General features: G+C 42.6%; 1 protein-coding gene across 2 annotated transcripts in view; it reads left to right on the forward strand.

Moving 5' to 3' along the window:
• GLT8D2 (glycosyltransferase 8 domain containing 2) overlaps nucleotides 1-20665 on the forward strand; it is a 38274-nt gene extending 17609 nt beyond the window's left edge. For both annotated transcript variants that reach the window (XM_046013398.1, XM_046013399.1), the window contains 7 exons: nucleotides 5588-5759; nucleotides 10709-10826; nucleotides 11959-12043; nucleotides 12649-12761; nucleotides 14772-14938; nucleotides 15757-15869; nucleotides 19423-20665. In XM_046013398.1, the coding sequence (XP_045869354.1) occupies nucleotides 5588-5759; nucleotides 10709-10826; nucleotides 11959-12043; nucleotides 12649-12761; nucleotides 14772-14938; nucleotides 15757-15869; nucleotides 19423-19595 (941 nt within the window). In that variant the 3' untranslated portion in view covers nucleotides 19596-20665. The remainder of the gene's footprint in view (nucleotides 1-5587; nucleotides 5760-10708; nucleotides 10827-11958; nucleotides 12044-12648; nucleotides 12762-14771; nucleotides 14939-15756; nucleotides 15870-19422) is intronic.
• Nucleotides 20666-20681: the final 16 nt, after the last annotated feature.

Raw genomic sequence — 20681 nt, forward strand, 5'->3', positions numbered from 1 at the left:
CTCCCCTGTGGATAAATCTCGCAGAGATGATGCTACATGAAGGAAGTCAGACCTGAAAGCCCATATATTATACAATTCCATGTATAGAAGTTTCTAGAAAAGGTACATATACAGAGAAAGGAGAGCCATGGTTGCCTGGGGCTGGAAGTGGAAGTGGATTGACTGTAACCCAGTTTAAGGGAACTTTGCAGGGAGGTGGAAATGTTCTAATCGGGACTGTAGTGATCGATGGTTGTGCAACACTATCAATTTACTAAAAGTCATGGAACTGTATGCCTACGGTAGGAAATTTGAAGAAAATTCCAAAATGTCCACATTTTAAGAAATCTGTGTTAGTCAGCCTGGGCTGCCTTAACAAAATACCACAGACTAGGTGGCCTAAACAAAAGCAATTTATTTTCTCACAGTTCTTGAGGCTGGAATTCCAAGACCCAGGGGCTGGCGGTGTTGGCTTCTCCTGAGGCTTCTCTTCTAGGCTCACAGTTCTCCCCGTGTCCTCAGATGACCTTTTCTGAGTGTTTACGTCTCTGGTGTTCCTGCCTCTTCTTATAAGGACACCCGTCACACTGGATTAAGGCCCCGCCCCAATGGCCTCATTTTTCACTTAACTGCGCTTTAAAAGATCTGGCTTCAAATGTAGTCACATTCTGAGTTACTAGGGGTTCGGGCTTCAATATATGAATCTATGCAATTCAGCCCATAATGATAAATTATGCCTCAGTCGAGAAAGGAAGCCATACAAGGCCAAAAGTTGTCTGAACCTCAAGTTCTGTTCCTCCTCACCCTTCACTCCCTGCCCATAAACCAACACATTGGGCCCGTTGCATCCCACTGCAAGCTCCTTTCTCCACAGAGAGGAATGAATAGCTTTTGTAACAGCTGTTAAAACAACAAAGTGTTTGGAGCACATGAATGGGTCCGGTGTTACATTTTTATCCCATGCTGGGTTAAACAAAAAAGAACCAGTGTTATGGACTACCATTCAAAAGAATATAGTGTTGACACGCAAAGACGTCTGTACTACGTTAAGTAGAAAAAGCCAAGTTGCAGAAAACTGTGAAAAGGATGATTTCATTTTGGTTTTAAAATAATACATGCAAGTGGTCTATTTCCTTGTGGAATAACATGAAGGATTTGAGAGGCACACACTATACTCATAGCAGAGATCAACCTTTGGAATGGGAGAAGAGAGGTCTGAAGAAAATCATCATGGTTTATTGGAATTGGGGGCTGGAATTTTTTTTTTAAGATTTTTTATTTACTTATGTGAGAGAGAGAGACAGAGAGGGAGAGAGAGAGAGAGAACATGAGTGGGGGGAGGGGCAAGGGGAGAAGCAGACTCCCTGCTGAGCTGGGAGCCCCATGCAGGGCTCAATCCTGGGACTCCAGGATCATGACCTGAGATGAAGGCAGATTCTTTTTTTTTTTTTTTTTTAAGATTTATTGATTTATTTGACAGACAAGAGATCACAAGTAGGCAGAGAGGCACGCAGAAAGAGGAAGGGAAGGAGGCTCCCCGCCGAGCAGAAAGCCCAGTGCTGGACGCTGGGATCATGACCTGAGCAGAGGGCAGACGCTTTAACCCACTGAGCCACCCAGGCGCCCCCTGAAGGCAGATTCTTTTTTTTTTTTTCTTTTTAAATATTTGTTCGAGGGAGAGAAATCACAACTAGGCAGAGAGGCAGGCAGAGAGAGAAAAGGCAGATTCTTAACTGACTGAGCCACCCAGGTGCCCCTGGAATTTTTTTCAGGAAGTGCATATTAGTTTTTAATAGGCTTTATATATTGTCAGTTAAGCATCAGCCTTCGGCTCAGGTCATGATCCCAGAGTCCCAGGATGGAGTCCCGCAGTGGACTCCCTACTCAGTGGGGAGTCTGTTTCTCCTTCTCCCTCTGCTGCTCCCCCTGTTGTGCTCTCTCTTTCTCAAATAAAGAAAATCTTTTTAAAAATAGACTTTATTTTTTTAAAAAAGAGCAGTTTTATGTTCATAGGAAAATTGAGTGGAAGGTGCAGGGATTTCCCATATAAATCCTGCCCCTACATACACAGACACACAGACACACACACACTCAGAGCTTCCCCCATTATTAATATCCCCTGCCAGTTGGTACATTAGTGACGACTGACGAACCTTCACGGGCAAGTAATTAACACCAACTGTCCACAGTTTATACCATTAAGGTTCACTCCTGGTGTTGTATATGGGCTATGAGAAATGTGTAATGACTTTCATCCACCATTCTAGAATACAGACTCAGTAAAACTCCTCTGTGCTCCACCTACTCCTTATTAACTTTTCTATTTTCAAAGACAATAATTCAAAGAACTAGTGTTACGAGGTAATGTCTAGAAGCCCTGTCAGGTCACATGCGGAAGAAAAGCAGGGTGCCATTTTGTGTCTTCTCCTGATAATGACATTTGATGTAATCTTCTAATAAGTTAGCTGGTGATTCACACCTGGGCCATCTGGCCCATGCTTGGCTAAAAAAAACCCTAATTTGAAATGGGATTCAGAGACTTGTCGTTGGGAGAGCAGACATTTCACTTTTTCTAGGAATGGGCGTGGTCTGATAAGAGAGGCTGTGAGAGCAGACGAGTCCAACGTAATACATCTCTAGTCCACATCGCCACTGGTAGGGTGTTTTCTAGAAATTTTATGGACACATGTGCACAGGTCCTGGTAGTTAGTTCACTATATATTTGTTGGATTAAACACCAGTTAGACTACCCTGCTTCTGAGTGGTATTTTGCAAAACGTATCTGAACAGAGAGCGAACTTTAAGTAAAACCCAGAAGGGCACCTGATAATGGATACTCTACATAAGGATAATGATTATCCTTCATCCTAGAAAATTGCATGGTGGTGCCAAAATGTGATGTTACAGCAGCTAAATCTTTTGGTGGACTGGTTTAGGCACCCCCTGGCACAACAGATTCAAATACAGTGGATGGTTCCCAAGAAGCTGTATTGATGACACATGAGTGAAGAATTTACCGTTGATAAATCTTTCCCCCCCTTTCTCCAGTGAGCCTTCATCCATATTCTGTCCAGGGAGGACTTCTTCGCAGAGAGCAGTGTTTTTGGCTTAGGTTAGCTTCCAGCTCCTCTGATTGGCAGAGGCTCCTGAGAAGTGTGGCAGTGTGATGTGTCCGCAGCAGGGCTGTAAACTTGGTGTTTGACCTCTTGGGGTGGCCCTTTTTCCTGGGGACACCTTCCTCCTCCCTAATTCTGCCTGTTACCTAATTCAGCCTGGCTCTGCCCCAGCTTTCCAGCCCTTCTCTTTTCTCTTTGCACCTAGAAGTAGTCCAGGAATAATTCCTCCAAAGCCTTGCTCTGTAAGAGCTGCACATCAATGCAGTGAAACCCAGCGAACTTTTATTAAGTGCTTCCTAGGTGCCAGACTCCGCGGGGGTAATATAATGAGCTCACAGTCTAGCAGGGGAGACAGACACATGAATAGATGTTTTGTGTGCAGTGGGGTGAGTGCTCAAAGAGAGGATTTAATAAATTCAGCCATCCATTCATGATCCCTCCAGAACGGATTGAGAATCTACCGTGTTCCAGGCACTGTGCTAGCTGCAAGTGAACAGACAGAGATGAACAAGATACCGTCCCAGCCCTCACGGAGCTCCCGGTGTAATGGGAAAGGAAAGACATGCAACCAAAAACATTGCAATGCAGCTGCTAAGTCCAGCCACAAACAAAGCCAAAGTGAGCACAGACAGGGGGTAAGCTAATTTGTTTAGGGAGCTGTTAAGGCTTCTCAGAGAGTCTGATCTGGACTGACGGTGTCAGAGCTAGCCATGCAGGAAAGGATGGAATGAGAGTTCCAGGCATCAGGAACAGTGCGTGCAAAGGCACTGAGGAAAGGGACAACCTGCCTGGTGCAGTATTCCAGGGACCACAAGGAGTTTGGTTTTGCTGGAATAGTCCAACCTAGGGAAGTGAGCAGGGGCTGGATCACGAGGCACCCCGTGCGCCAGGCAAAGGAAAGGTGGCTTTACCTTATGGGAACCACTGGAGGCTGGGAAGCAGGGAGGAAACATAGTTGGATTTGCATGTGGGGCAGTTCACTTCACTGCCAGCAGGTGGACTTGCCACATGATTGGGAAACCTCCCCAAGGTGACAGTTGAGTCCAAAAGGAATAATCCCTTAAGAAATATTTTTGTTGTTGTTTATGAAAGTAATCATGGTTACTTTAGAGAATTTGGAAAACATAAGAGATGCAAATAAGGAAATTGAAATCACTCATCATTCCATAAACGGATGTAGATCCATTTGAAAATAAATATGTCTGTGTATATCACGTTGGGATCATACACTAGAGGAGATTCCTGTGGCAATTTTGTGCACCGAATACTAGAGAGAGTTTTGTATTCTTTTCCCCCTTAACATTGTATTATGAGCATTCTCTCACGTCAGTAAAGATACTGTGAAAACAGACTTATTCTCGTGGAGGACGTGTCTGATGTGGTAGTCAGCCTGTGGAAGAGACATAAGAAGAAAACAGGCAGACTCTACAATGTTCCTTAAGTTATACAAAGTACAGGTCCCGGTAGTTAGTTCACTATATATTTGTTGGATTAAACACCAGCTAGACTACCCTGCTTCTGAGTGGTATTTTGCAAAAAGTATCTGTGAACAGAGAGTGAACTTTAAGTAAAACCCAGAAGGGCACCTGATAATGGATACTCTACATAAGGATAATGATTATCCTTCATCCTAGAAAATTGCATTGTGGTACCAAAATGTGATGTTACAACACCAGTGCTTTATATCACAGCCACAGCTCAAAAGAACAATTATTCATCTCGTCCATTAGTCATGCTCTTTCATTTACCGCCTTTCTCTTGCTATCAACTTTTGAGACACTTGACTAGAGGGTGGATAAGGGAAGGAAGATCACAAGCAGTAGATTTTATAGCAGCATAGGCAGGGTAAATGTTCCAATTTAGGAAAGAGGCGAGGAGCTGAGGAACTGTTGAGTCAAAGGAGGCTTTCATTTCTTCATGTATTTTTCAGTTGTGTGTCTGGGTTAGGCTATCTGATTGGCTTCTGTCAGACAGCTCCAAATAATAGTGCCTGAAGCAAGACAGAAATTTATTTTCTCTCAGGTGAAAGTGTGATGTGTCTGTTCCACAGTCACCCAGATCAAGATTCCTTCTCTCTTAGGGTTTTGGTGTCCTCCATATGTAGCTTCCATCTGGTGGGTCAAGATGGCTGCCCTAAGTCCTGTCATCATATCCCCATTCCAGGCAATGGGAAGGGGAAAAGGAAGAGGGGAGGCCAGCACATTGCTTTCAAAGGCAAACCCAGTAGTCACCCACATAACTGCACTAACCTCCCATTGATCTGAATTTGATCACACAGACTTGTAAGAGAGTCTGAGAAACAGATCCTTTGTGGTTGGCATGTGCCAGGTAAAATTCTGACGTTCTAAGAGAAGAGGAGACTGGGTATTGGAGAAGAGTCGGCAGTCTCTTCCACACTGTGCGGTCTTCCCCCAGGAGTGTGGAACACAATTTAAACTGGCCCTACTTTGAAATTCCTTCATGTTCTAAGACACTGATTTTGATGTGTCCAGATGATGACTCTGAGCCTCCTGAGGAAATGGAGGAGGAGATTCCTGTGGTGATTTGTGCCGCAGCAGGGAGAATGGGTGCCACCATGGCTGCCATCAACAGCATCTACAGCAACACTGACGCCAACATTCTCTTCTATGTCGTTGGACTCCGGAACACTCTATCTCGAATCCGGTAATTTGTGCCCTATAGACTTTGGAGTTTTCTCCTTTTTCATCTTTCTTATCTTTCCTTAAATGGATTTCCCTGTGTTTTCGGTTTGATAAATGCCATTTGAATTAATTTGAGATTTACTTGGTGACCTGATGAATGTGTTGCCTTGCTAGGGAAGTTACAGCAAAGCCTCATTAATCTGATAAAGCAATGCATCATTCTGCAGAAGTGCATTGTCTAATGAACTGAAGAACTGCAATCCTTAAGCAGGTTATGTGGAAGTTTTTCTTTCTCAAATGGTTTCTCTTTTCTCTGCTTTCTTAGCCTGGGAGGATATTAATATACTATCGTTTCGCTATGACCAGATCATCACTAATTATAATTTTTGAACTGCTAAGCAATCTGTTTCCTATCATACAACACACGAAAAAAACAAGCTGGAAATGGATTTAGAAGAAATAAACAGACAATCAAATTTTAAAGTATTCTTTAAAAAAATGCAGGCTTTGCTATGGAAAATGACTCTGTGAGCCCAAAAATCATAAGAAAAAATTGGACAAATTTTACTGCTTAATATTTTAAAACATTATTAATTTATTGATTTACTTTTTAAAAAAAGAACCCAAGTGTTGGAATTAGCGACAAGAACTTTACTTATGTATTTATTTGCCCATTTTAAAGATTTTACTTATTTATTTGAGAGAGAGAGCAGGAGCCAGGGGAGTGGCAGAGAGAGGGGGAGAAACAGACTCCCCACTGAGCAGGGGAGCCCAACCTGGGCCTCAATCCCAGGACCCTGGGATCATGATCTGAGCTGAGGGCAGACACGTAACTGACTGAGCCACCCAGATACCCCTAAAACCTTTTAAAAGATGAAAAACGCTGTAAGTGGAATTAATCATACAATAAACTAGGCCAAATATTTTCAGCATGTATTATAGATGAAGGATTAGTCTCCAAAGTATAAAAGGAATTCTTACAAAAAAATTTTTTTTAAACATACAAGCAGAAAAATGAGCCTAGAATTCCAACAAACAATTCACAGAAGAGAAAACACAAGTGGTCAACAAACACGAAAAGGTATTCTGTGTTACTCACAGGGAAATGCAAATTAAAATGATGATGACATATAATTTTTCACACATCGAGCTGGTAAAGATTAAATAGGACCAAGTCCAGTGTAAGAAAATACACATGCTTATTCCCTAGTTAAACAATGTACGCTTTGTAAATTGGTAATGTATTTTGAGAGGGCAATATGGCAATGTCTAATAAAATTTTGTATGCATTGAGCTGCTGTAGCCACTGTGGAAGACAGTATGGAGTTTCCTCAAAGTTAAAAGTAGAACTACCCTGGCATCCAGTAACTGCACTCCTGGGTATCACCTGTGAAATACAAAAACGCTAACTCAAAGTGACACATGCCCTCCTCCTTTTATAGTAGCCAAATCAAGGCAGCCGCCCAAGCATCCATGGACTGATAAATGGATAAAGAAGAGGTGATGTGTGTAGTTGGTGGAGTATTATACAGCCAGAAAAAAGAATTAAATCTTAGAAAAAAGAATTAAATCTTGCCGTTTGCAATGACATGGATGGAGCTAGATTGTATCATGCTAAGTGAAATAAGTCAGAGAAAGACAAATAACATACGGCTTCACTCATATGTGGAATGTAAGGAAAAAACGAGCGAAGGAAAAAAGAGAGAGAGAAAGAGAGAGAGACAAACCAAGAAACAGACTCTTAGCTATAGAGAACAAACTGCTGGTTCCCAGAGGGGAGGTGGGTCGGGGGAATGGGCAAAACAGGAGATGGGGATTCAGGAGTGTACCTGTGATAAGCACCAGATGTTGTATGGAAGTGTTGAATCACTAGAGTGTATACCAGAAACCAATATTACCCTTTAGGGCAACTAACTGGACTTTAAATAAAAAAAAAATGTTATATGCATGTATAGTTTGACTCACCATACCATTTCCACTGTTCGGAATCTGGTACAGAAATTCTAATACATATTATCAAAATATAGGCACAACACTGTTTATTTCACCATTATATGAAATAGCAAAAAAAAAATTGCTAAGTGCTTAAATGTCCATCGATAGAAGAATATTGAAACAAACTATGGAGTATGACCGAGCTCTTAGAAGAGAAAGAAGGCAATGTGGGTATACTGACAAAGATCTATTGGCCAGTGGGAGACACACACTGCAGTATATCTCATATGCTATGACCCATTCTATGAATGTCTTATCCATTCAGGCTGCTGGGACAGAATGCCCCAGACTGGGTGGCTTGCAAAAATAGAAGTGTATTTCTCACAGTTCTGGAGGCTGTGAAGCCCAAGACGAACCCCGATGCGGGGCTCGATCCCAGGACCCTGGGTTCATGATCTGAGCCGAAGGCAGAGGCTTTAACCCACTGAGCCACCCAGGCACCCCTAGCATGTGGCTCTTAATATCAGGGTTGTGAGTTTGAGCCTCACACTGGGTGTAGAGATTACTTAAAAATAAAGTCTTAAAAAAGGGGGTTGGCGCCTGGGTGGCTCGGTCAGTTAAGCATCTGCCCTGGGCTCAAGTCATGATCCCAGGGTTCTGGGATCAGATGCCCCATGCTGGGCTCTCTGCTCAGTGTGGAGTTCTTCTCCTTCTCCCTCTGCCTATCACTCTCCTGCTTGTGCTTTCTTTCTCTCTGCCAAATACATAAATAAAATCTTTTAAAAAATTCTTAAAAAGAAACCCAACCCAAACTATAAATGTGTACATGTACATATATGTGTTTCTGTAAAAAATAAATAAAAAAGAGCCCCAAAGATCTCCATCTGTTAACAATGGCTATCTCTGGGGAGGATGGAGGGACTGGGGAGATCAGTGATGAGGGAAGTTCAAGGTATTTCAAGTGTTATTTCTATTATTTGGAAAGAGAATAAGGGCACTGGGTGACTCAGCTGGTTAAGATCTGTTTTCAGCTCAGGTCATGATCCCAGGGCCCTGGGATCGCCCCACTGTGGGCTCCTTGCTGCCTCTCCCTCTCCCTCAGTCTGTCCCCCCATTCCTGCTCTTTCACTTATTCTGTCCCTCAAATAAATAAAATCTTAAAAAAAAAAGGAAAAAAGAAAGCATTTATTTTTCTTAAGCTTATTTATTTATCTTAGTAACATCTACACTGTATGTGGGGGCTTGAATTCATGACCCCAAGGTCAAGATCTTCCAACTGAGTTAGCCAGGCTCCCTGAAAATGTATTTATGTATGAATTTTACAATTAGATTTTCAAGTCCTAGCACGAATAGGAAGTACTGAGATATGGAAAACACTCACTCCTAATCTAAATGGTCCTCGGCTCCTGTGGGTTTTGAGGGTTTATGTATACGTTCTAGATTTTCTGTCTCATATCGCACTTTTCTTATCATCTATTGTTGCATATTGTTCCCTTAGCCTGCTGTTAACAGGCTTATGTTATTATGTGATTCTCAGTGGGTATGAAAGCCAGATAACCAAACCCCAAAGGGTAGTGTGTGTCATATGTTCGGAGCAAGGGTTTGTACTCGAACAAAAGGCATGAGCTCCAGGACTCTGAGCAGGCACTGTCTCCCAGCTCTTGTTATGTAGCCCACGACCCCTGTTTTAAAGAATTAAAAGCAAAAACCCCTCTTTTCATTGAAGTACAACACAAAAACAGAATATTGCACAAATCCTGTATGCAGCTTAGTGAGTCATCACAAAATAAACACACCCCCCCCAGAACAACCACCATTCCAATGTGGTATGGTCAGTCTTTTTAACTTTGCCATTCTGACGGGTGTCCGGGCTATCTCATTGTGGTTTACCTTGAGATCCCTTTATATCTAGTGAGTCTGAGCACTGTTTTTCCCACATTTCTTGGCCACTTAGAATTTGATTGAGTATTTGCCAGTTTTTCAGTTGGATTGCCTATCTTGTTGACATGACTTCTCCTCACCTCCAGATTTATTGAGATATAATTGACATATGGGGCGCCTGGGTGGCTCAGTGGGTTAAAGCCTCTGCCTTCGGCTCAGGTCATGATCCCAGGGTCCTGGGATCGAGCCCTACATCGGGCTCTCTGCTCAGCAGGGAGCCTGCTTCCCTTCCTCTCTCTCTGCCTGCCTCTCTGCGTACTTGTGATCTCAGTCTGTCAAATAAATAAAATCTTTAAAAAAAAAAGATATAATTGACATAAAACATTGTGTTTTAAACAAAACACAAAAATAAATATATAAATAAATAAAACAAAAATAAATGACTGGTTTTATGGTTCAAATTCTGCAGATCTAAATGCTATTCAGAAGATCATCTCTTTTGTTGATTTTTGAGCAAAAACAAACGCTACCATGTGTGACTTGAGTCATTGACAATTGTATTTTGAGACAATTTCTACCAAGAATTGTATTATGAATTGGATAAAAGATAGTCACATATTGTGTGAGACTGAGTGAACATGAGGGGAGAGAGTGGGGACAGGGAGGGGAAGGTGGGAGGCGAGGACAGGTGGGGAACAGTGAGAGGCAAAGACAGAGACAAGGATAACTTCAGGTCATCCTTGGAGTCCAAACAGCAGAGTGAGAATGACTTCCATCTAGTAGAAGATTCTGAATGTCCTGCTTCATGACTTGATAAATCTGTTGGCCCATGGCAGGAACATTTTTGTTCTTCCAGTTTCCTGTGGAGATTATGCGGATCTGGGAAGATATTTGATTATTACTATTTTGCTTCATTTCCTTTGCAGAGTTATGCGAATTAAAGTAAAAAAGAGGAAAGATCTGAAGCCAGGCCAGACTGAGGGAAAAAAAAAAAAAAAAACATCAAAAGAATTTATAGACTAAACTCTACTAAAGTTATACACATTTTATTCTTAACTTTCTAAGGAGGCAACAGATTGACTCTGAAGCAATAGGCAAATTGAGGAAAGATTGGAGGTGTATACTAGAGCCTTTTTTTTTTTATCATTTCTTTAGAAAATGGATCGAACATTCTAAACTAAGAGAAATAAACTTTAAAATTGTGGAATTCAACCCTATAGTCCTCAAAGGGAAGATTAGACCAGACTCATCGAGGCCCGAATTGCTCCAGCCTGTGAGTAGGAAACACGCATGTGCTGGGGACAGTCTTTGGTGAGACTCTTGCGCAGTGTGGAGCACCAGCCACTGGGATGTGGATGGAATATTTCTGAAGCAGTGTTAGATCTCCACCAAGCTCTGGTTACTTAAAATTTATAAGCTATCTGCTCCAGAAGAATTTAAGATGGTTTACGTAAATATAATAAAACTATTAAAGAAGAAATGACGTGTAAGAAAATGTAGGATGCATTTGTGTGTGTGAATATGCTTGTAGGGGTGGGGGTGGGGGTTGGGGCCAAATAGTGAGGCCAGGAAAAAATATTCCCAACCCACAGGCTATTGTGTGTACTGCAATTGGACATTAAATTCAGCCTAGGGTATCCCAGCGGCTAAGGAAAAACAGCAGCATGATAGATTATATACCTCGTAGGTTCAACTAGGATATTTTCAGAAGACACCCACTGTTTTCCCTGGCATTGGGAATCTTAAGGTATTTTGCTGCAAGAGTTCTTCCCAAAGGGAGTCTTTCTTGCGTAAAGAGTAGTGTTGATGGCAGATTCACAGAAAATGCAGCCACCTTCTACATGTAACTGTTACTGAAAACCATCCTCAAAAAGTACTGAATTCTAAGCCCTTTGATGACTTGCTCTTTTCCCAATCCCTAATATTTATTATCGGAGTGGGAGCTGAGATGGGATTTTGGATGAAATGGTGCATCTAATAAAACTACACGACTCCCACCCAAGCTCATGCTTGTCCGACTTTTTTTCTGGTCCACGGAGCTAAGAGGTTGAACTTGTGGCTGGGATGTCTCTGTGACCGTGCATGCGTGTGTGCATGTGCGTGAGGCTGATTTAGTTGACAGCAGTCCAATTACGACTGTAGAGGAGAGCAGGCAATTTGTGCCCTGATAGACCAGGAAGGAAGCCTCTGACTACTGCTGTAGCCATTCACAGAGGGGAAGTGTCCTGTCACCGTCTCCACAGCTGAGGGCTGGGATCTAGGAGGGCGCTGATCTGCCAGTGCAGGTTGTAGCCCCGGGACCCCATCCCTGGCTGCTGAGGAGGCGTCTCTGTAGCCTGTTGGATTTTGCTCCACACCTGGAGTTGAGCTGAGGCCCATCATTGCTTCTTTTGTTGTTTTAACAGCTGAACTTTGTTCGATTTTATCTCCCCCTGCTTATCCATCAACATGAGAAAGTCATCTATTTGGACGACGACGTCATTGTACAAGGTATACTGCCGACTGCCAAGAACAAACGGGAGCAGCTGATAAGTAGAATGAGTGACTTACCCCCTTCATTTTCCAAATAGCGAGGTGCTCAGTGATTCTGACTTGTGTACTCAAGTGGGGAGAATAGAGGATTATAAGTTTGGGAATAGTTTGAAGACAGGTGTGGATATTCACTTCCCTGGAGTATCCAGCCGACCTGGGAGCTCCTCCGTCAAAGTCAGCTATGAATAACCTAGCCTTCCCTTTCTCTGCATCCCTGAAATGCAGGGCAATTAATTAGTCTCCCTGATGACACTCTCGGAAGTGAGCTCGGTTTGGGTGTTTCAGTGTTGCTGTCTCCCATGTGCAAATAAGATGAGCACAGGTGTGGAAGCCACATGGCAACAGAAGTGAAGAAATCGGCTCAGTGCCGATCCGAGCTTACCATCGAGCGGCTTTCTGAACTGAGACAAGCTAGGTTATTAAGTCGATCTTCAGGCCACGTGAAATTGGGATCACATACTTTTCCTCTGCAACAAAATAGGGGCCTGCCTGATGTTCTAAGGCTCTATCTAGCTCTAAAACAAATGCTATAATATTTTAACTCTTGGTGTTTCTAAATTCAGGTGATATCCAAGAACTCTATGACACCACCTTGGCCCTGGGCCACGCGGCAGCTTTCTCTGGTGACTGCGATCTGCCCTCCGCTCAGGACATGAACAGATTTGTGGGGCTGCAGGTAGGCTCGCTGCTCGGAAGTCCTGTCTTCACACTGCTGCTCTGCTCCCTTCCCTTCCCACAGCTCATCCTAATCTAACCTGGGAGAACCCTGCCCAGGAGGGACCTGGGCTGCCCGGTCCACCCCAGCTCCCCGCATACTGAGGCTGGGGCAGGACGACCCTGCAAGTCCCGCTCTCCTGGTCTGAAACACAGCAAGAACAGTACCCGTCTTGTTCTGTTTTTATGAGCCGCAATGGGATACCATGACGCCCAAGTTCTAGCCTGTAGTAATGCTCCAGAAGGGACCCTGGGTCTGTATGTGGCTGAAACCACATTCTGTCGGGGGTTTCCTTTAAGAGGCTCCCCGCACTTTGGGTTCTAAATTCAGAGTAGTGATCACTGATTTTCCCCTCACTTGCAATAGAGGAAAAATACTGATTTTCCTCAAGGGTAAAGAGCTCCTTACCCTGGAAGAAATGAGGAAAGATAAATCTATATGGAATACTAAAGCCAAAAGGATGGCTTTTAGTGCTGTTAAGAATCAAATGCTATTCTCCAAAAAAATGTTCCAGGAAGTCATTTTTATGCGTGACAATAGAGATGTGACACACTTTGAGGCCTCGGCTTTCAGGCCACCCCTGATGTAGTAAACAACTAGGCTCCATCACTTAGTCAGCTTGAAACCCTGGGCCAGTTTCTGACTAATTGTGTTCTCCCTCAGTTGTCCAACAGGGGTAGGAAGAGTACTTCCGTCACAGAGTGATTGTGAGAATTAAATTAGTTAATACATGGAAAGGGATTGGATGCAATTAATGAGGTAATGTGTGCAAAGTTCCCAGAACCTGCAGGACACCCCGGAAGTGCTTTAGTATCTCCGTTATTTCCGTTACCTTGAGCATCACATGGAGGAGGGTTAGGACAGCCCGTGCGCATGAAACAATGTGTCCTGCCTTGTGTCACATCCATTCGGCAACTACATGCCTGACAGTTTTAGGTACCGGTGATACAGCAAACAAATGAAAATTTTTGCCTTTGTGTACTTACATTTTAGTGGGAAGAGACAGTCAGTAAACAAAGTATTTAACAGAGGATCAGGGTGCAGGTCGGGCTGTATTTTAAATTGGGTGATCACGGAAGGCTTCCCTGAGGTGGTGTCCCTGAGCCTGCACCTGGAAGTACTGAGGGAACCACCTCAGCAGATACTTAGAGGAAAAGCCTTCCAAGAAGAGGTAACAGCATGTTCGAAGGTCCTGAGGCAGAAGTGTATCTTTCTTGCATTGAAGGAACAAGATCAGTGTGGCAGAGGAAAGCAGGGCAAGAAGAGTCGTTAGAAAGGTAATGGCAGTGGGGACAGATGGCACGGGGCGTGGCAGCCCATTTTAGGAACTCCGGCTTTTACTCTGAGATGGGAAGCCACCGGAGAGGCTTTGAGCAGACGAGGAACATAGAGACAGAGTGGAGTTGAAACTTGCCGAAACCCTGAGTGGTAATGACAGCCCGGACCGGGGCAGGTAGCTGTGTTGGCACTGTAGTTTGGAAGACGAGACCAGCAGGACTTGCTGACAGATTTGGATGAAAAGTGAATGAGCAGGAGCCACGGAGGACCTAACGACCCTGGGTTTTTTGCCTAAGTATCTGGAAGAACAGAGCTGCCAGGAACCGAGGTGGGGCAGGTTATGAGGAAGCAGGTTTGGGACAGGACTGGGAGCCGTGTTTGGGTGTACGGGGAGCTGCCGTGTTAAGCCCCCCAGGGGACAGCATTGGCAGATGTGGCAGGAGCTGGGAGTCCGGAGACATCAGGGTTGGCTCTGCAGGCAGTATTTGGAGCCATGAGGCTGTCCCGGGAGTCAGTGCTAGAGATGGGAACAGATGCTGGCAGTGAGGCTGGGGAAATGAGAAAACCAGCAGGGACACTAGGAAGTGGCCGGTGACCTAGCAGGAAGCCCAGATACCGCACGGTGGTCTCAAGAAAATGATTACTTTCCAGAAATGAAAGATTTGGTCAAAAGCATATGCTGTCCCTTTATAGAATACATACATGGGCTACCTGGACTACAGGAAGAAGACGATAAAAGACCTTGGCATAAGCCCCAGCACTTGCTCGTTCAATCCGGGTGTGATTGTGGCCAACATGACGGAATGGAAGCACCAGCGCATCACCAAACAACTGGAGAAGTGGATGCAAAAAAATGTGGAGTACGTGTAGACCCGTGTGCCACCTTCCATGCTTGGCAACACAATGGTTCAGTTAGTTTTCTATGCGTAACTCGGGTTGGAAATAGTTCACGGACATCTTAGATTTTCTTACAGTCTTCTGATGAGAAGAATGAGGGCAAGAGATGAGAATCTAATCGCAGATGTTATGTCAGCTGAAGCAGGACCCTGCAGAATCTTATTATGCAAACATTTTTCTAATGAAGTAATAATGTAAAGTCTTATTCCAGAAGCCTAGTGAACCTTCTCCACTGAAAATCATTTATTTCAGTTGAGGATCTCCTTCTTATGTAGACTTGTTTTTAAGACTTATTTTATAAACAACTCAATTTTGTTTTTGAAGGTTGAATTTTTAAAAAATGTAGCATTTTTTATTAGCGACGTTTTAGAAGAGAAAAAAAAATCCCGCTAGCAAAACCACTATTAAACATGTCATTGTATTTCCTGTCCATCTTTTTTATCTGGATATTTAAAAATACCATCATAACCTTGAATTTGTAAGTAGGTCTTCTACATAACGTAGGATTGGAATTTGATCTATATTTGCCATTAAAAAAGGCTGAAAATTAAAATGGCAAAACGCTATGCTGTGAGTGTAGACGAATTAGATGGGAATTGGTATTCTCACAATTTTGTGTAAGTCTGACAATTTTCAAAATAAAAAGCTGGGGGACAATGAAAAACTATAGTCTTACTATATAGCGGGAGATGGTCTTACATCTTTCAAAATTAGAAGATGCTAGTTTACCTGAGCCTGTGCGCCTCGAGGCCAAATGTTGCTTTTCTATTCCATTTCTTAGGGAAAATCTCTACAGCAGCTCCCTGGGAGGCGGGGTGGCCACCTCCCCAATGCTGATTGTGTTTCATGGGAAATACTCTGCAATCAACCCCCTGTGGCACATAAGGCACCTGGGTGAGTATTTTAGGGAGACAACACAAATAGCATATTATAGACTCATGAGCCCCAAGGGCAGGAGAGTGCGCTCTAACACCAGCTTCCTCAGTTCAGATCCTCCAGGTGATCTTGGAGGTGATCCATTATTTAACCTTCTGTTGCTCAGATTCTACAAATGCAGCTGATAGAAATGGCCTGATAGGGGCGCCTGGGTGGCTCAGTGGTTTAAGCCTCTGCCTTTGGCTCAGGTCATGATCTCAGGGTCCTGGGATCGAGCCCCACATCGGGCTCGCTGCTTGGCGGGGAGCCTGCTTCCTCTTCTCTCTCTGCCTGCCTCTCTGCCTACTTGTGATCTCTCTCTGTCAAATAAATAAATAAAAAATCTTAAAAAAAAAAAAAGAAATGGCCTGATAGCTATGCTTCTAGGAATTCATGGGAAGCAATTAGATTCATGCTTAGGATAGAGTATGTGCTCAGTAAACATCACCTATTGTTAAAATAGAACTTTCGCTGTCAGAACTTTTTCACTTGCCTTTATTGCCCTCTTGCAGTAGCCTGCAGTGTGCAAAATCAAACAAACTAGCATAATGGTTTATGATGTATTTAGACGGCTCACAACTTCTCTTTTAAGAAGTTGTTTCCTGATTGTGTACCATTTATTCATTCCTCACTGTAGGCGTGCAAGCTCTGTGATATGGACTGGAATCCCAATTTTGCTATTACCTATGTTGGGCAAATTATTCAACCTTTCTATACCTTAGTTGTCCATTTGTAAACGGATTCTAATAGAACCTTATAAAGTTTTTATAAGGAATAAATCCCTTAATACTTGTAAATTGCTTAGCACAGAGCCTGATGCAGAAGACAGTCACATTCATTCAAGCACATGGCCACAATCCCTTAGCCAAAAGCACTGCGCCAGAACTGTTTAGAAATGGGAAAGGTTTTGAATTTTAAAAAAGGTAATGTGAGGGGTGCCTGGGTGGCTCAGCTGTTGTTAAGAGTCTGCCTTCAGCTCAGGTCATGATCCTAGGATCCTGGGATCAAGCTCCACATTGGGCTCTCTGCTCAGTGGGAAGCCTGTTTCTCTCTCTCCCACTCCCCCGGCTTGTGTTCCCTTTCTGTCCATTTAAAAAAAAAAAAAAAGTACTGTGATACATACATTTATGTTATGCAATACCCTGAGTGGGATCTAGGCTTTGCTACCAAAAAAGTTATTAAAATCTTCATTTTCAGACATTTGGGCATTATTTTAGAATTGGAGACGACAATGGCTTATGAATGTATATTTACTAAGTACCTTCTACATTGTCAAGGACTGAGCTAGGTTCTGGTGACAAAGGCAAATATTATTTCTAATGCTCAGAACCTGCAAGGTGGTATGTCCTTTACTCTCCCTTTTAAAAGAAGGGACCTATAATTGCCTGGGTGGCTCAGCTGTTTAAGCGGCTACCTTCAGTTCAGGTCATGATCTCAGGGTCCTGGGATGGAGGCTCACTTCAGGCTCCCTGCTCGGCGGGGAATCTGCTTTTCCCTTTGCCCTTCTCTCTGCTTGCGCTCTCTCTCAAATGAAATCTTTAAAAAAGAGAAAAAAAAAAGGGACACATAAAACTATAGTAGCCGCGTTCCTGTTTCTTAATGATTCTGTATAGATTTGCTTCTGCCTCATTACGAGAATCTTCCTTGACTTTCTTGAGCATCTGTATGCATACAGAGCAACACAGGGAAGTTCAGGACATTAATGTTCCATCTGGTTTGATTGATAATAATGTTGGGTTCACTGTTAGGTCAAAAGTCAATGTTTCCCCGTAATGAATGTACAGAAAATCCCATCAAAGTTGTAGGTCTATAAAAAAGGTTGTGTAGGAATAGTTATGTGAAACTTAGATGATAAGGTTAGAGCGTTCTAGGACCTTGCAGAGTCTCAATCACATTTTATGAAATATCTAATTGGTAAGTAGGAAGGGGCAGAATCTTCCTAAGGGGAAAGGAATAATTTTTCTTTGTAGAACAGAGACTACATCTGTGCTGAAGGTTTTGGAATCAGGGAAGTCTGCAAAGTAAATCTACCCAGAAATCATTTGAAAAATGATTCTGATAAAATGGAAAAAAAAAAAAAAGAAAGAAAAATGATTCTGGTTTAGGGTGTTTTGGAAGCAGAAAGCAATGTAACACTAATGGGTATTCAGTTTGGGTCTAAGCAGGTAGGCTTAAGATTTTAAAAACGTAGGACCTATATTTAGTTAAAGGCAAACCGCAAGCCCACAGGGAGTCCTCGGATCACGGAGCGGACAGATGATATCCCGCTGAGTGGAGACTCTAGGGTGCTTCTTCCCAGAGGAGCATTTCCTTTGTACAGTCTTCGAAAGTTGATAATGATTCCAGTTATGTTCCCACAACTTGAAACACCTTCCTCCTCTTCTGTGACTGCCTTCACAGTTGGGTTTAGGAATAGTAGGAAGTGGGTTTTTATTTTTTCTTTCTTGCATCATGTGTTAAGAGGGACTAACACACAACTCCAGCTACTCACCCTCTCTTAAGGGATTTTCAGTTTTAAAAAAATATCGAATTCTATTTCATAGGAAGGAAATTTAACACCACCGAGAATACTAAAAAAAAAGAAAAAAGATTACATTCATAACATACTTCTGCAAGAGATACTCTAAAAACACGCTGAGCAATGGCAGTATTAGGGTAAACACACCATCTCTAAGTGATTCCTTATGAGAAGAATAATACAATAACAACTTTATAATATTCAGTGGGGAGAGCTTTGTGTTAGAAAGGGCATCGTACTCTTCGCATTCCATCTGGTAAAAGCAAGATCATTACAGGAAGATGTTGCTGTTCTGAGGGAAAATGTGGAGAAAGGAGAACGTCTGTAAACTCCTGGCAGGAGGGAAACTGACACAAGTTCTTCTGGGGACAGTCTGGCAATCTCTTATCAAATATGTAAGGCACACACCCTTCCGTCTAGCGATTCCTCTTATAAGATTTTACCCAACGGATCTGTAGACATGGGCCAAATGTGCACACGAGCCTGTCCGGTGTTCACTCATGTCAGTGAAGGGACAGAGACAACCTGGAGAGTCTTAATAAGGAACTCAGTAAGTAAACTATTATAAACTAATAATTCTCTATCCATTCTACATGTGTTATACTACACACACACACATAGATAGGTTAGAATGTTACTGGAAGGATTTCAGAAGAAACACTTCACAGTGGTTATTTTGGAGAGTTAGGGTGGTAAATTCTTACATACTTTTTGATTTGCTTAGTTTTTTTAATATTTTTTATTTATTTGACAGAGAGAAATCACAACTAGGCAGAGAGGCAGGCAGAGAGAGAGGAGGAAGCAGGCTCCCCGCTGAGCAGAGAGAGCCCGATGCAGGGCTCGATCCCAGGACCCTGGGATCATGACCTGAGCCGAAGGCAGAGGCTTTAACCCACTGAGCCACCCAGGCGCCCCGATTTGCTTAGTTTTTTAAATAATGGACTTGTATTCAATTTTCAATATAAAAATTTTACTTTCTAACAAGTCTCTTATTTTCTTCTAAACACCATGAAGGCTGGAATCCAGATACCAGATATTCCGAGCACTTTCTGCAGGAAGCAAAATTACTCCACTGGAATGGAAGACACAAACCTTGGGACTTCCCTAGTGTTCACAACGACTTATGGGAGAGCTGGTTTGTTCCTGACCCTGCAGGGATATTTAAACTCAATCACCGCAACAGCTGATATAACATGACATTTTAAGTATTTCCTACATAAAAATGTCGAGTTGTGCATTTGTAGCCCTATTTCATTGTTCATGAACAGCACCTTCGACACACACAATCCACGACGTAAACCACAAAGACTACTGCGTGCAAACAGTACTCTGGTCGTGCAGGCACGGACTCCTCAAGGACAGGGGCAGTTACGGAAATCGGGATGACGTGTGTGAGCTGGCCTGCTGGAAGGAAATGAACCCGTCTCGGTTTCAGCAATTTGCTTACACCCTGAACGACAATTTGTATTCACAATTTTAAAAAATTTCCAAGTCTGTTTTTTCACATGTAGGTGTTTTTTTTAAAACAGGTTGCCAGTCTTGTTTTTTGTAAAACATTATATTACATTTAAAACACGAATGTCTGAGAAAATAAAATATTTGCAGATTTTCTAATGATTTTCAGCATATATGTTATTCTCTAAGTTAAACATAACACAGGATAGACCAACCTCACGTGTACAGGGGGAAAGAATACCAGTCACTCCTACTGCAGAAAAACCTGCAACTTAGGATAATCATCCTTAATAATTTTATTGTAAAAACCATCAGACTTCCACATGAATTTAAAAACTTTTTCAATATTATTTAATGAAAAAGTTTCATATAGTCATGTATAGGATATATCGACATTTACTAGTCATCTTCCATAGGTAATGGAAAACACCATTATTGTATGCTTAGAAATTCCTCGATCCCATTCTCTAATGAGCGTCCATCATAATTTAAAGGGTACTTTCTCCACTCAAATTCAAACAAAACAAAACAAAACTATTGTAAGGCTACAATCATTATATACCAAAGCAATTCCTACTTACATGCTTTACATAGTCCCATGAAAAAATAATTCAATTGTTCCTAATCCCTGATGCAAGGCACTTCGAGCGCCCGCATAAAACATCCATGTAAACGGCAGTGCAGTACATGAGTGAGAGAACATGGGCTGAGTAACTTTGACACAGTTTGACCTAGACTAAGGGAAATAGAAAATCCATCACAGCCACAGCTAAAAGGCATGTTAAGATTCACAAGACTTTGTTTCTCTTATTATACAG

The sequence above is a fragment of the Meles meles genome, chromosome 7, assembly GCF_922984935.1.
Source record: "Meles meles chromosome 7, mMelMel3.1 paternal haplotype, whole genome shotgun sequence".
NCBI classification, from domain to species: domain Eukaryota; kingdom Metazoa; phylum Chordata; class Mammalia; order Carnivora; family Mustelidae; genus Meles; species Meles meles.